General features: G+C 39.5%; 1 protein-coding gene across 1 annotated transcript in view; it reads left to right on the top strand.

Moving 5' to 3' along the window:
• The window catches only part of MAIP1 (matrix AAA peptidase interacting protein 1), a 12822-nt gene extending 7771 nt beyond the window's left edge, over positions 1-5051 (top strand). The window contains exons 4-5 of the mRNA XM_007935316.2: positions 1441-1588; positions 4973-5051. Coding sequence (XP_007933507.1) covers positions 1441-1588; positions 4973-5051 — 227 coding nt within the window. The remainder of the gene's footprint in view (positions 1-1440; positions 1589-4972) is intronic.
• The last annotated feature ends 7333 nt before the right edge of the window (positions 5052-12384 follow it).

Genomic DNA, 12384 nt, shown 5'->3' with positions numbered 1-12384 from the left:
TGCATGTGATATTAGTGATATTGTTCTATAATTTCTACATTCTGTGGGATCACCTTTCTTTGTCACATAGGTTGATGAAAATAGTCTTCCTAGGGAGCTCTGGTGGCGTAGTGCCTAAGGCACTTGACTGCTAACCAGAAGGCTGGCTTTTCAAACCTACCAGCCACTCCTTGGAAAGAAGATTGGGCACTCTACTTCCGTAGTGATACCGCCTCAGAAACCCAAGGAGGCCTCACTGTGAGTCATTCTGACTCTATGGCACATAACAAGAACAACAACGGGAGACTACTACTCCCATGTCTCAAACCAAAAACAGTTGTGTTTCAGATTTCCTAATTTGAAGGAAACAACTGACCACTTTCAATATCCACCTGCACATTATACAGGAGTAAGGGGTAAAAGACAGTGAAAGAAAATAGTACCAGTTAAAAACTGACTTAAAAGTAAGATTAACTACAGAATTCCCAGTTTGGATTTACTTGGGGATAATGAAAAAAGTTGGAAGGAACTCTTGGGGTCACTTGGTTCTTCTCCTTCTTCATAAATGCATAAATTTCCCCTAAAGCATTCCTAAAAACTCATTGATTTATTCACTTCCTCTACAAATACAGTAAACCTGTGAAAGCTGGAACTTGCGCAATATGGAAGCCTGTCAAAGAAAGAAAACTCAAATATTTTCCACTACATAGAGAGCAGTAGAAAGGTGATGACTGTACCTCTCAGAGGGGGAGAACTTGCAAGACCTGGAAAAACAAGGCAGACCTGTCAAGTCCCAGCTCTTATGGTTTCACTGTATTTACATAGATGGCTTACATGCTGGGTCTCCAGGAAGTCCAGCTCTCCTTACATACTTCCCTAGGCAGATCTGATACAGGACTCTTAATTGTTAGAAAAGTTTTCATACACATGTTATTTTGAAACGTTTGTAAACGTATTTTTAGGAATAAATATTTTATTCCTCCTAATGTTTCAAATTGTGTCTCAGCACTTGAATGTTGTAATTAATCACCAGTTGCAACAAACTAAGTTAAGGGAGAACTGAAGTCTTTATACTTTCTGGCAGTTGAGATTAAGTTAGTGACTAACAGCAAAAATACGGGTTTTTCTTTTTCTTTTTGGTTTGACAACAGATATAGGCCACAAGATTACTGTAATTTTCGAAAATGCCACACATTAAAAATAATCTCATGTCATACATTTAATAAATACTAGGTGCTTAGTAAATGGTAGCTATTACTACTGAGATGCCCGAGCATGCAAGCATGTCATAACTGTAAGAGAATTTCTTAAAGCAAAAAGATAGGTATCTTAAGTTAGACTAGACTGAGCACAAAATTTGATCTTTAATGACTGTGTGACTACTGCCAAGTTCTGATTTAAGTTTGGATATATGGATGATAGAGTACTGTGATTTGTATTTTTGTGTGTTTTTTCTCTAAGGAAGGAAGTTTGTTAATATCCTGATGTGCTTTTGGTATCTAACCAGTGCCAACATCCCCAGTGAAACTTTAAGTGGAGCAAGTGTATTCCAGGTTAAGTTGGGAGATCAGAACATGGAAACCAAACAGCTTCTTAGTGCAAGCTATGAGTAAGTCTAATCGTATCTCATTATTTCCTTTCTCTAGAAAATGCAAGGTAGTGTGAGGGTATGAAAATTAAACAGAGCTATAAGGAGGAAAGGATTGGAATTTGACAAGTTAATTTATGAAGAAAAAGGTTATAAACCCTGGTTATGAAATGAGCGTATTCAGAAACTAGAGATGATAGTCCTCAATTTAGTTAAGTGGTGTTTCAGCTATTTATTGCTATATAACAAACCACCCTAAAACTTAATGGCTTAAATAACCATTTATATTGCCTGTAATTTCACAGCTCAGAAATTTTGGAAAGGCTTAACTGGTTTGTCCCTGTGTCCCTGGCATCAGCTGTGGAGGCCAGAGCTGATTGATTCTTCACTCACATTTCTAGTGCCTTGGTACTCCTTGGCATCTCACTCATTCCAAGTGATGTGTCATTCTCTGGGGCCTCTCCTCGAAGCTTTGGCTTTGTAGTCTCAGATGGCTTTGTAGTCTCGGTAGCTTTGGCAGCCTTAGGTGGCTCATAGTTTTTACGTGAGTCAGAAAGCAAAAAGTGCTAGACCAGTATAGGGCTACGCTAAGAATTATAACATCATTTCCACCATAGTCTGCTGATCAAAGCAATCATGGAAGGAATCTGCAGAGTTTCAAGGAGTGGAAAGACAACACTTCTTTATGAAGGAGTGGCAGTGTCTCATTGTGAATGAGCTTGAGGGATGGAAGACACTGTTGCAGTCAGCTTTGGAAAAGAAAATCTGCCATAAATGGTAAATGGACCATTTATTCAATAGATATTATTGATCGTTTACCATATGCTAAGTAGGGGTTCAGATACAAAATTAAAGGGTTCCTACCCATAAGGAGCTTTGGTGTACAGTTTTGTTGTTATATGCTGTTGAGTCGGCCCCGACTCATAGCGACTCCTCCTTGGGTTGCCGAGGCAGTATCACTATGGAAGTAGATTGCCCAACCTTCCTTCCGAGGAGTGGCTGGTGGGTTTGAACCGCCAGCCTTCTGGTTAGCAGTCAAGTGCCTTAGGCACTATGCATCTACCAGCCACTCCTCGGAAAGAAGATTGGGCAATCTACTTCTGTAGTGATACTGCCTCGGCAACCCAAGGAGGGGTCGCTATGCGTCAGGTCTGGCTCGAGGGCATGTAACAACAATGACGACCCATAAGGAACTACTGCCTAGCAGCACCACCACCTGTCTGTTAGTTTTTCGTACTGCAGTGGCTTATATGTTACTGTGATGCAGGAAGCTATGCCACCAGTACTTCCAGTACCAGCAGGATCACCAATGGTGGACAAGTTTCAGTAGAGCTTCTAGATTAAGACAGACTGAGAAGAAAGTCTTGGAAATCTACTGAAAATTAGCCAATGAAAACCTTGTGGAACACAACAAAATACTGTCCAACTCTCTTGCTTTGGACACATCATCAGAAGGAATCAGTCACTAGTGAAGCAGAGGGCCAGAGAGGGTGAGAGAGACACTCGGTGGGAGGAATTGGTATAGTAGCCACAGAGATGGACTTGAACACGATGATTGTGAGGATGTTGCAGCCCAGGCAGCGTTTAGTTCTGTTGTATATAAAGTCACCATGAGTTGGAGTTGACGCAATAGCAGCTACCTCTCTCTTTGTCTACTGCAAGGTTAGAAAATTGTTTGAAAGAGACACTACAGTATATTGTTATGCTAATAAAATTTGAAACAGTGAGCATGTCAGTGGAAACACATATAATTCAGTATTCCTTTAAAACAGAATGTGCCATTATTTTGTCACCAAAGTTATACACATTGGCTTTAAAATTCCAGAAATCCCAGAAATGATCTTAGAAAGAAAAATTAATTTATCACTAAGGGATAGGGAGTTATATCCTTATTTTTTTTTTTTCTATTCTTGAAAGAAAATTTTTATTTATTTATTTTTTAATTTGCACTTTGTTTTATTTGCAGTTACCCAAAATATTTTATATAAATACTTATTTAAGTCTCAGGTACTGTCTCTTCTTTAAGATAGCCATATCTTAGTACTGAGGAGTCCTGGTGGAGCAATGGTTAAGCACTCTGTTGCTAACTGAAAGGTTGGCTGTTTGAACCCACTAGCAAGAAAAAAGACCTGGTGACCTACTCTATAAAGATTGTTGGTATTATTAGGTGTTGTTGAGTCAGTTTCAACTCATAGCATCCCCATGTGAAAGAGCTGAACTGCCTATGGGGTTTTCTAGGCTGTAATCTTTACAGGGACAGATTGCTAGATCTTTCTGCCATGGAGCTGCTTGTTGGATTCAAACTACCAACGTTTCAATTAGCAACCAGTGCTTAACCACTGGCACCAAAAGGGCTCTAGCCTAGGAAACTATGAGGCAGCTCTTCTGTGTTGTACAGGGTCACTAGGAATTTGAATTGACTTCAACAGCACATAGTAACAACATGATCAATACTGAAATTTGTCTTTTCTGATGTTCTTTACTAATACTATGGGAGGTAATGAGGAATGGTTGGAGGAGAGAGTTCTTAGAGAAGTACCAGAAATAGTAAATTTGAAGGATTGTGATTTTTAACTGTTTTACTCCCTTATCACATTAATTTTTGTTTACCTTCCTAAGAGCTCAAAAATGTTATTTTTAAGACTGATTTAGTGTATATAAATCAAATTCTTTTATCCCTAAATTGGTAACAATTTATTTGAAAATAATTTCTCCTATATAGTAGATTACATGTTTCAAATGCTGTGTTCATCACCTTTAGACCAGTATTTCTGTTCATATTAAGCATGTGTTACTGCTGTGGTGGCACAGTGTTGAGTGCTCAGCTGCTAACCCAAAGGTCTGCAGTTTGAACCCACCCAGCATCTCTACAGGAGAGAAGACCTGCTGCTCTGCTCCTGTACAGATTACAGCCTAGAGAATCCTATGGGGCAGTTCTATGCCATCCTGTAGGGTCTGTGTGAGTCAGAATTGATGCAGCGGCACACTACCATCACAGTGACAGCTAGTATTTAACAACAGAATAACATCAAATTTCCTGTTAGAGGCTGGTAGTGTTAAATACAGACCAGTCCAACAAAGATGCTCATTTTAGTTGATGATGCACCTCTGATTTTGTGAGTCTCTTAATGTTTTTTGTTTGATTTTTATTTACCATTAGCCGTTAGCTTGATGCTAAAAACTACCTCCAACATATTCTTGCAAATTATATGATTATTAAAGAAGTATTTCACCAGCCACTCCTTGAAAGGAAGATTGGGCAATCCGTAGTGATACTGCCTCAGAAACCCAAAGAGGGGTCGCTGTGAGTCAGATCTGACTCGATGGCAGTGAGTTCGGTTTATTTTTGTAAAGAAGTATTTGTTCTGGTATAATTTTCACATTATTTGTAATTTTATTTTCTAGATTTCACAGGGAGTTTACACAAGGAGTAAAGCCTGATTGGACCATTTCACGGATTGAACACTCAAAATTATTAGAATAATCTTTCTTGGAAAAATCAGCTTATGGACTTTAGTAGTTGCTGTGAAAAACTAAGGAAGAAAATCTTTTGGATCATTTGATCTTTACTTAATCAAGTCTGTGGATTACTTTTGTATTATCTTGAAATACTCTGCAGTATATTGGCATGATACAATAAAGCATTTTCCACGACTGTGATCACCTTCTTTAAAAGCACTCTTAAGTAAACAAGCTACAAGAACACATTATTGGGGTCATACTCTGTATTGTTTTCAATGTTAGATATATATGTATATATACACAAACTATAAGTTTATAGCCATAATAAAGAAGGTATTGAAATATTTATTTATAACTTTTTTACAGTAATGTTGCTGTTATTAAGTGCTGTCAAGTCAGTTTTGACTTGTAGTGACCCTGTGGACAACAGAACGAAACGCTGCCCAGTCTGCACTATCTTCACAATCACTGCTATGGTTGAGCCTGTCGTTGCAGTCACTGTGTCAGTCCATCTCACTGAGGGTCTTCCCCTTTTTCACTGACCCTGTACCAAGCATGATACCCTTCTCCAGGGACTGATTGCTCCTGATAACATGAAATGGATGTAGGAAGAAAAGGGAACTTCTTCAACTTGAGAAAGGACACTTACATAAAATACAGCTCAATCATATTTAATCACACTGGACAAAGTAAAAATGGCTGCTCTTACTGCCATTTACCATTGTACTCCATATCCTAGTTAACGCAATAAGGCAAGAAAAAGAAAGGAATGCATAACTTAAAGGGAACTGTAATACTTGTTTTTCTCAGAGGGCATGATTGGAAATATATAAAATCCTGTTGAGTCTGTCAAAAAGCTACTAAGATAATAAGTGAATATATCAAGTTCATAAGCTACAAGGCTAATACATAAAAGTTAATTGAGTTTTGATATTCTAGCTGTAAGTAATTAAAAAATGAAATTTAAAAATACCATTTGCAATATCATAAATCTGAAATATTTAAGGAAACATAACAAAATATGCTAAAAACCTCTGCACTTGAAAACTACAAAATACTACAAGAGAAGAAATATAAGGAGTGATGCCATGTTCATGGGTTGGAAGACTTGGTACCATTGTTTATTCTCAAATCCATCAGCGTTAGCTGCCGCTGGGTTGGTCCCCAACCGTGGCAAGCCCATGGACAGTGGAGTGAAACCCTGCTCAATCCTGTGCGACCCTTGTGCTCAGTTATTGATTGGACCATTGTGATCCACAGGATTTTCATTGGCTGATTTTCAGAAATAGAGTGCCGGGCCTTTTTCCTAGTCCATCTTTGTCTGGAAGCTCTGATGAAACTTGTTCAGCTCATACATCCAAATTCCTGCAACCTGCGAATATGTTTCCTTATAAGGCAAAAGAGACTTTGAAGATGTTATTAAGTTAAGGATCTTGAGATGGGGAGATAATCCTTGTTTATCAGCCCAATATAATCATAAGGGTCCTTATAAGAGGGAAGCAGGAAGGTCAGAAGGAGATGTGATGATGGAAGCAAAATTTAGAGTGATGTGGATTCATGAGCCAAGGAAGAAAGACAGTGTTTAAAAGAAAAATCAGGGAAACAGATTACCCCTGAGCACTGCAGACAGAATGCCTCCCTGCTGACCCTTTGGGACTTCTGTCCTTTAAAACCACAAGATAATAAAGCTCTTTGTTTTGAGCCACTAAGTTTGTGGTAATTTGTTAAGCATCAATAGGAAATTCATGCACGAGCTGATCACTTCATAAATCAGTTATTACATTAGAGTTTGAAAAATGATTCTATAATTTTATAATGTCTTCTATTAGCATTTTTCTACAAAACAAAGACTCATCCCTTTATTTGTTCTAAATAGTACTATAAATTTAAGAATTTTTATTCACTCAGTGCATTATAATAAATTACACTTAGTATTCTTGTTGATGTTTAAATAGTTCCCAGTTTGGTCAACGGGAGCCCTTTTATCTGCTGTGACAGATTAAAGACTAACGTGGCCCTGCTGTTTGTCTTTGTGTGCTTCCGTGTTTGCTGGTATGAGGGTGTGTCCCAGGCTCATCTTGTCTGTTCCTGCCTCAGACCTGGAATCTGAGTCTTCATTTCTTTTAGGGGGATGATGTTTAGAAACTATGATCTGGGCATAGATCATAGATCAAGAAAATGTGTAGATAAAAAATGGATAGATACAAATATCTTTGAGACTGTGGAGCTTTTATCGAAAAGAACTTTGGGAAAGCTAAATGTGCACTGTTTGCCTTTAAACTTTATGTAAAACAAACCCCTCCTCACTATTCCTCCATCACTGCTGTGCCCTATCCCTGATTTATTTTGTTTTTATAGCACTTACCACCATCTGACATAAACAAGCAAATAAGCAAACCTATTGCCATTCAGTCAATTCAGACTAATTGTGACCCTATAGGACAGACAAGAGCTGCCCCATAGGGTTTCCAAGGCTGTAAATCTTTACAGAAGCAGACTGCCACATCTTTCTACCTAGTGGCTGGTGGATTCAAACTGCCATCCTTTTGGTTAGCAGCCAGGTGCTTTAACCACTGTGCTATTGGGGCTCCTTATCTGATGTTATACCAAAAAAAAAAAAAAAACCCTCACTGCCATCAAGTATATATTGTTTTATATTTATAAACATTTAATTATTATTTTCCATTGTCTGTCTTTCCCACTAAGGTAGAAACTTCATCTGCCTTCTTCATCATTTTATCCCCAGGACCTAGAAAAATATCTGGTGCATAGTGGAGCTCAATAAATATTAGTTGAATGAATGAATAAACAAGTGAGACTCGCTACTGTTGAGCTTTCTGAATCTCATGATAGGAACACTGTCCCTCTTGCTTTGATTTGAGGCCCCAGCAAGCTGAATGTGATTTCTCTTATCAGGGGTAGCCTTCTTCTCAGAGCTACATACTATTAGGCTGCATATACATCCTTGCTCTGATGGTCCCATAAATGTTATTTATTCTCTGTACCACATGGTGGAGCTAATCGTTTATGGAATCTAAATCCCCAGACTGGCAGTAAACTTGATAATCAAGTTTGGAGTTACTGAGGAATGGGAGGATTGCTTTGCTTACTGACAGATTTTTATAGATAGATGTATTATAGGAAATTGATCCACAAACAAGTTTCATGATCAGAATTTGTTTATGTTAAAAAGGCTAAGTGCATAGGTCACAGCAAAGGGAATTTTTACACACATTTCTTCTGATTGCTAACACCATACATAGATAATATCATTCAATGCTTCTTTGCTTACTCTTATTCTCAGAAGGATTTCTTTCTCTGGATATATAGTGTATCAGTCAGACTGAACTAGATTATGCTACAGCAACAAACCACTTTCAAATCTCAGTGGGTTGAAACAAAAAAAAAATATGAATTGGACGTTTATACCCCATGTCCGATATGCGACAACAGGAAACTCTGCTGAGTGGTGGCATCATCCTCCCTCCTGGGCACAGGTTGATGGGGAAACCATGACAAATGAAAAATAAAGCTCTGAAGGGTCTCATGTGAATGATTTGAAAGTGACACAACTCATTGGCCAGAGCATGGCCCGAGTCAACCACAGGAAGCCGGGAAGTGCAGTTCTGCCTTGTGCCGGAGAGCAGAGAGCAAGAAATGTTTGATAAATAGCAATGATGATGATCACATGCAGAAAGTAACTGTTTCTCTCTTGTTTTAAATACAAGATCACATTGGAGAGATTAGGAGATTCAGACGAGAAGGAGGGACTTTACAGACCTTTTGGTGACGTATGGTTAGCTAACAATTATTGACCACTTTCCAAGGAACCTGAAAGTAATAATCTCTTTCTGTGTACAAATGATTGCAAATGTCTTCAACAAATTTTAAATGAAAAGTGCCATAGTCAACCTGAATTCCATTCTTCTGATATGACAAAGCCTGCTGGTATGTACCAAAATATTCCTTAGACTAAGAGGCACCACATGAAACCAAAATTGATCATCTGAGGCCTTGTGTAATACCAGTCTTTTTATAAATTGGCCATTGTTTCAAAATACTTCGAAAAACTTAGTTAAAATAAGACTTTATAAATACTTGAGTGCCGCCATTCAATCTCACAATGAGGGCAGATTATGCAAAATAGTTGGCACCTGTCTTTTAGGATTAGGTCTAGCTGCATGATACAAAGTCTTTTAAATGGTGGCTAAAATAATATAAAAGTTGATTTTTCTTACATATAACAGAAGTACAGAGATATGCTACTTTGGGCTGGTATGCCAGCTCCACAAAGTTCTCAGGGACCCAGGCTCCTTGTAGTCACAACTCTGCCTTCCTTAGGGTGTGAAGCTTATCCTCATAGTACAAAGCAGCTAACAAGCTCTATTCATCATATCCATGCTCCAGGAAGTAGACTGAAGAAAAGGAAAGAATGAGCAAGTGGTGTGCTTAGCTATCTTTTTAAGTGCTTTCACCAAAGTCACCTGCAATGTTTCCACTTAAGCTCATTGGCCAGAATTTAGTCATATGGCCACATATGATTTTGGTGTAGGCTGGGAAGGATAGTCTTTTACCTGGGTACATTTTGTTGCCTAAAATAAAACTGGGCTTTTAATACTAAGGCAAAGGGGAAGAATGGATATTGGAGTGTTGTTGTTATGTGCCATCAAGCTGGACCCAACTCATAGTGACCCCTCCTTGGGTTTCTGAGGCAGTATCACTATGGTAGTAGATTGCCTGAACTTCCTTCCGAGGAGTGGCTGGTGGGTTTGAACCGCCAGCCTTCTGATTAGCAATCAAGTGCCTTAGGCACTATGCTACCAGAGCTCCTGGATATTAGAGTAGACAATGAAAATTTATTCCAGTTGGGCTCCTTGAGTTACAAACCAGTGCAACCAAAAAGAACCAAACTCACTGCCATTGAGTCGATCCTGACTTGTAGAGACCCTTCTTTGGGTTTCCAAGGCAGTATCTCTATGGAAGTAGATTGCCCAGTCTTCCTTCCAAGGAGTGGCTCGTGGGTTTGAACCACCAGCCTCCTGGTTAGTAGTCAAATGCCTTAGGCACTACACCACCAGAGCTCCTATTCTTCCAGTGCAGACCCAAATACTGGTGATTCTTCTTTGTTTCCAACTTTTGCATTCCAATCACCAGTGATCAGCACGTCTTGCTTGCATGTTTGATCAATTTCAGACTGCAGAATTCAGAAAAATCTTCAATTTCCTCATCTTTGGCTTTGGTGCTTGGTGCATAAATTTGAATAACAGTAGTATTAACTGGCTTTCCTTGTAGGCGTATGGATATTATCCTATCACTGAGACCGTTGTACTTCAGGACAGATCTTGAAACATTCTTTGTGATGATGAATGCCACACCATTCCTCTTAAATTTATCATTTCCAGCATAGTACATCATATGGTTGTCTGACTCAAACTGGCCAAAACCAGTCCATTTCAGCTCACTATTGCCTAGGAGCTCTGGTGGCCTAGTGCCTAAGGCACTTGACTGCTAACCAGAAGGCTGTCGGTTCAAACCTACCAACCACTCCTCGCAAGGAAGATGGGGCAATCTACTTCTGTAGTGATACTGCCTCAGAAACTCAAGGATGGGTCGCTATGAGTTGGAACCAACTCAATGGCAGTAAGTTTGGTTTTTTGGTTATTGCCTAGGATATCAATTTTTATGTGTTTCATTTCATTTTTGACAACTTCTAATTTTCCTAGATTCATACTTTGTACATTCATATTCTGATTATTAATGGATGTTTGCAGCTGTTTTTCCTCAGTTTGAGTCATGCCGTGTCAGCAAATGGAGGTCCCAAAATCCTTACTTTATCCATATCATATATGGTTGGTTCTACTCTGATGAGGCAGCTCTTTCCCAGTCATATATTGAGTGCCTTCCAACCTGAGAGACTCATCTTCTGGCACTGTATCAGACAATGTTTCAGGGCTATTCATAAAGTTGTCCAATAATGGACAGTGTTTCTCTGCTATTCATAAGGTTTTCCCTGGCCAATTCTTTGAGAAGTGGATGGCCTCTTCCTTCTTCCAAGTCTGTCTCAGTCTGGAAGCTCCGCTAAAACCTGTCCACCATGGGCAACCCTGCTGGTGTTTGACACACCTGTGGCATGGCCTCCAGCCTCACAGCAACATGCAAGCCACCATAGTAGGACAAACTCACAGACAAGTTCATCTCCCTTAACTGTTCCAAACCTCTCTGCCTACTTCCTGGCCTTCCCCCTACCTGTTCCAGCCATTGGACCTGGCTTCTTCCCTCTTCCTGCCTTGGGTGGGGTCTCTCCCTCCCCTTACCACATCCCAAACCATATATTCTAGTTATTTCAAGTACTTTGAGATGATAGTTTTTCTTAGGGAATACACCAAAAAGGAGTGTTATCCAGAGCAAGGCATTCTGTGGACTTCACTAGAATTTTATCTGACTCCTGATTATCCTTCCACTCTCACACTCTAACATCCCACTCTTTCATTCCTCAGTCACAGTAAGGTCGTGCCTCCCTGAGGACCTTCACAAGACCTGTTTCTTTTGCTTGCTCTTCTTTTTGTTCAGATCTTCGTTGGCTTGACCCTTCTTGTCATTCATGTTCAAGTTTAAATGCCATCTTCTCACAAAGACTTTCTGATCGAAAGGAGCCCTACTCCTGTTACTCTCTACTCATCACTCTGTTTTACTTTTATCACAGCATTTCTTGTTGTTGTTGTTAGGTGCCATTGAGTAGGCTGCAACTCATAGCAACTGTATGTACAACAGAATGAAACACTGCCCAGTTTCTATGCCAGCCTCATAATCCTTGCTATACCTGAGCCCATCGTTGCTGCCACTATGTCAATCCGTCTCATTGAGGGCCTTCCCCTTTTTGGGTTACCATCCACTCTACCAAGCATGATATTCTTCTCCAGAGAATGGTCCCTTTTGACAACATGAGCAAAGGAGGTGAGATGTACTCTGGCCATTTTCATTTCCAAGGAGCTTCCAACTGCACTTCTTCCATGACAGATTTATAGCTCTTCTGGCAGTCCATGGTACTTTTCAGTATTGTGCCCCAACACCACAACTCAAAAGCATCAACTCTTCAGTCTTCTTTATTCATTGCCCAGCTTTCACATACATATGAGGTGATTGAAAACACCATGGCTTGGGTTAGGTATCTTATTCTTCGAAGAGACATCTTTGCTCCTCAGCAGTTTAAAGAGTTCTTTTGCAGCAGATTTGCCCAGTGCAATAAGTCATCTGATTTCTTGAGTGCTGCTTCCATTGGTCCTAGTATCTAATGATTTCCTGTTTATTGGTCTATTTGTTCACTGCCTCACTACCCTCTCCCTCATTAGAAAGGG

This window comes from Orycteropus afer, unplaced genomic scaffold (genome assembly GCF_000298275.1).
Source record: "Orycteropus afer afer isolate SDZICR_OR568_19922 unplaced genomic scaffold, OryAfe1.0 scaffold00002, whole genome shotgun sequence".
Classification (NCBI taxonomy): Eukaryota; Metazoa; Chordata; class Mammalia; order Tubulidentata; family Orycteropodidae; genus Orycteropus; species Orycteropus afer.
Note: the sequence above shows the minus strand (reverse complement) of the source record. Positions and strands in the feature narration are given on the sequence as shown.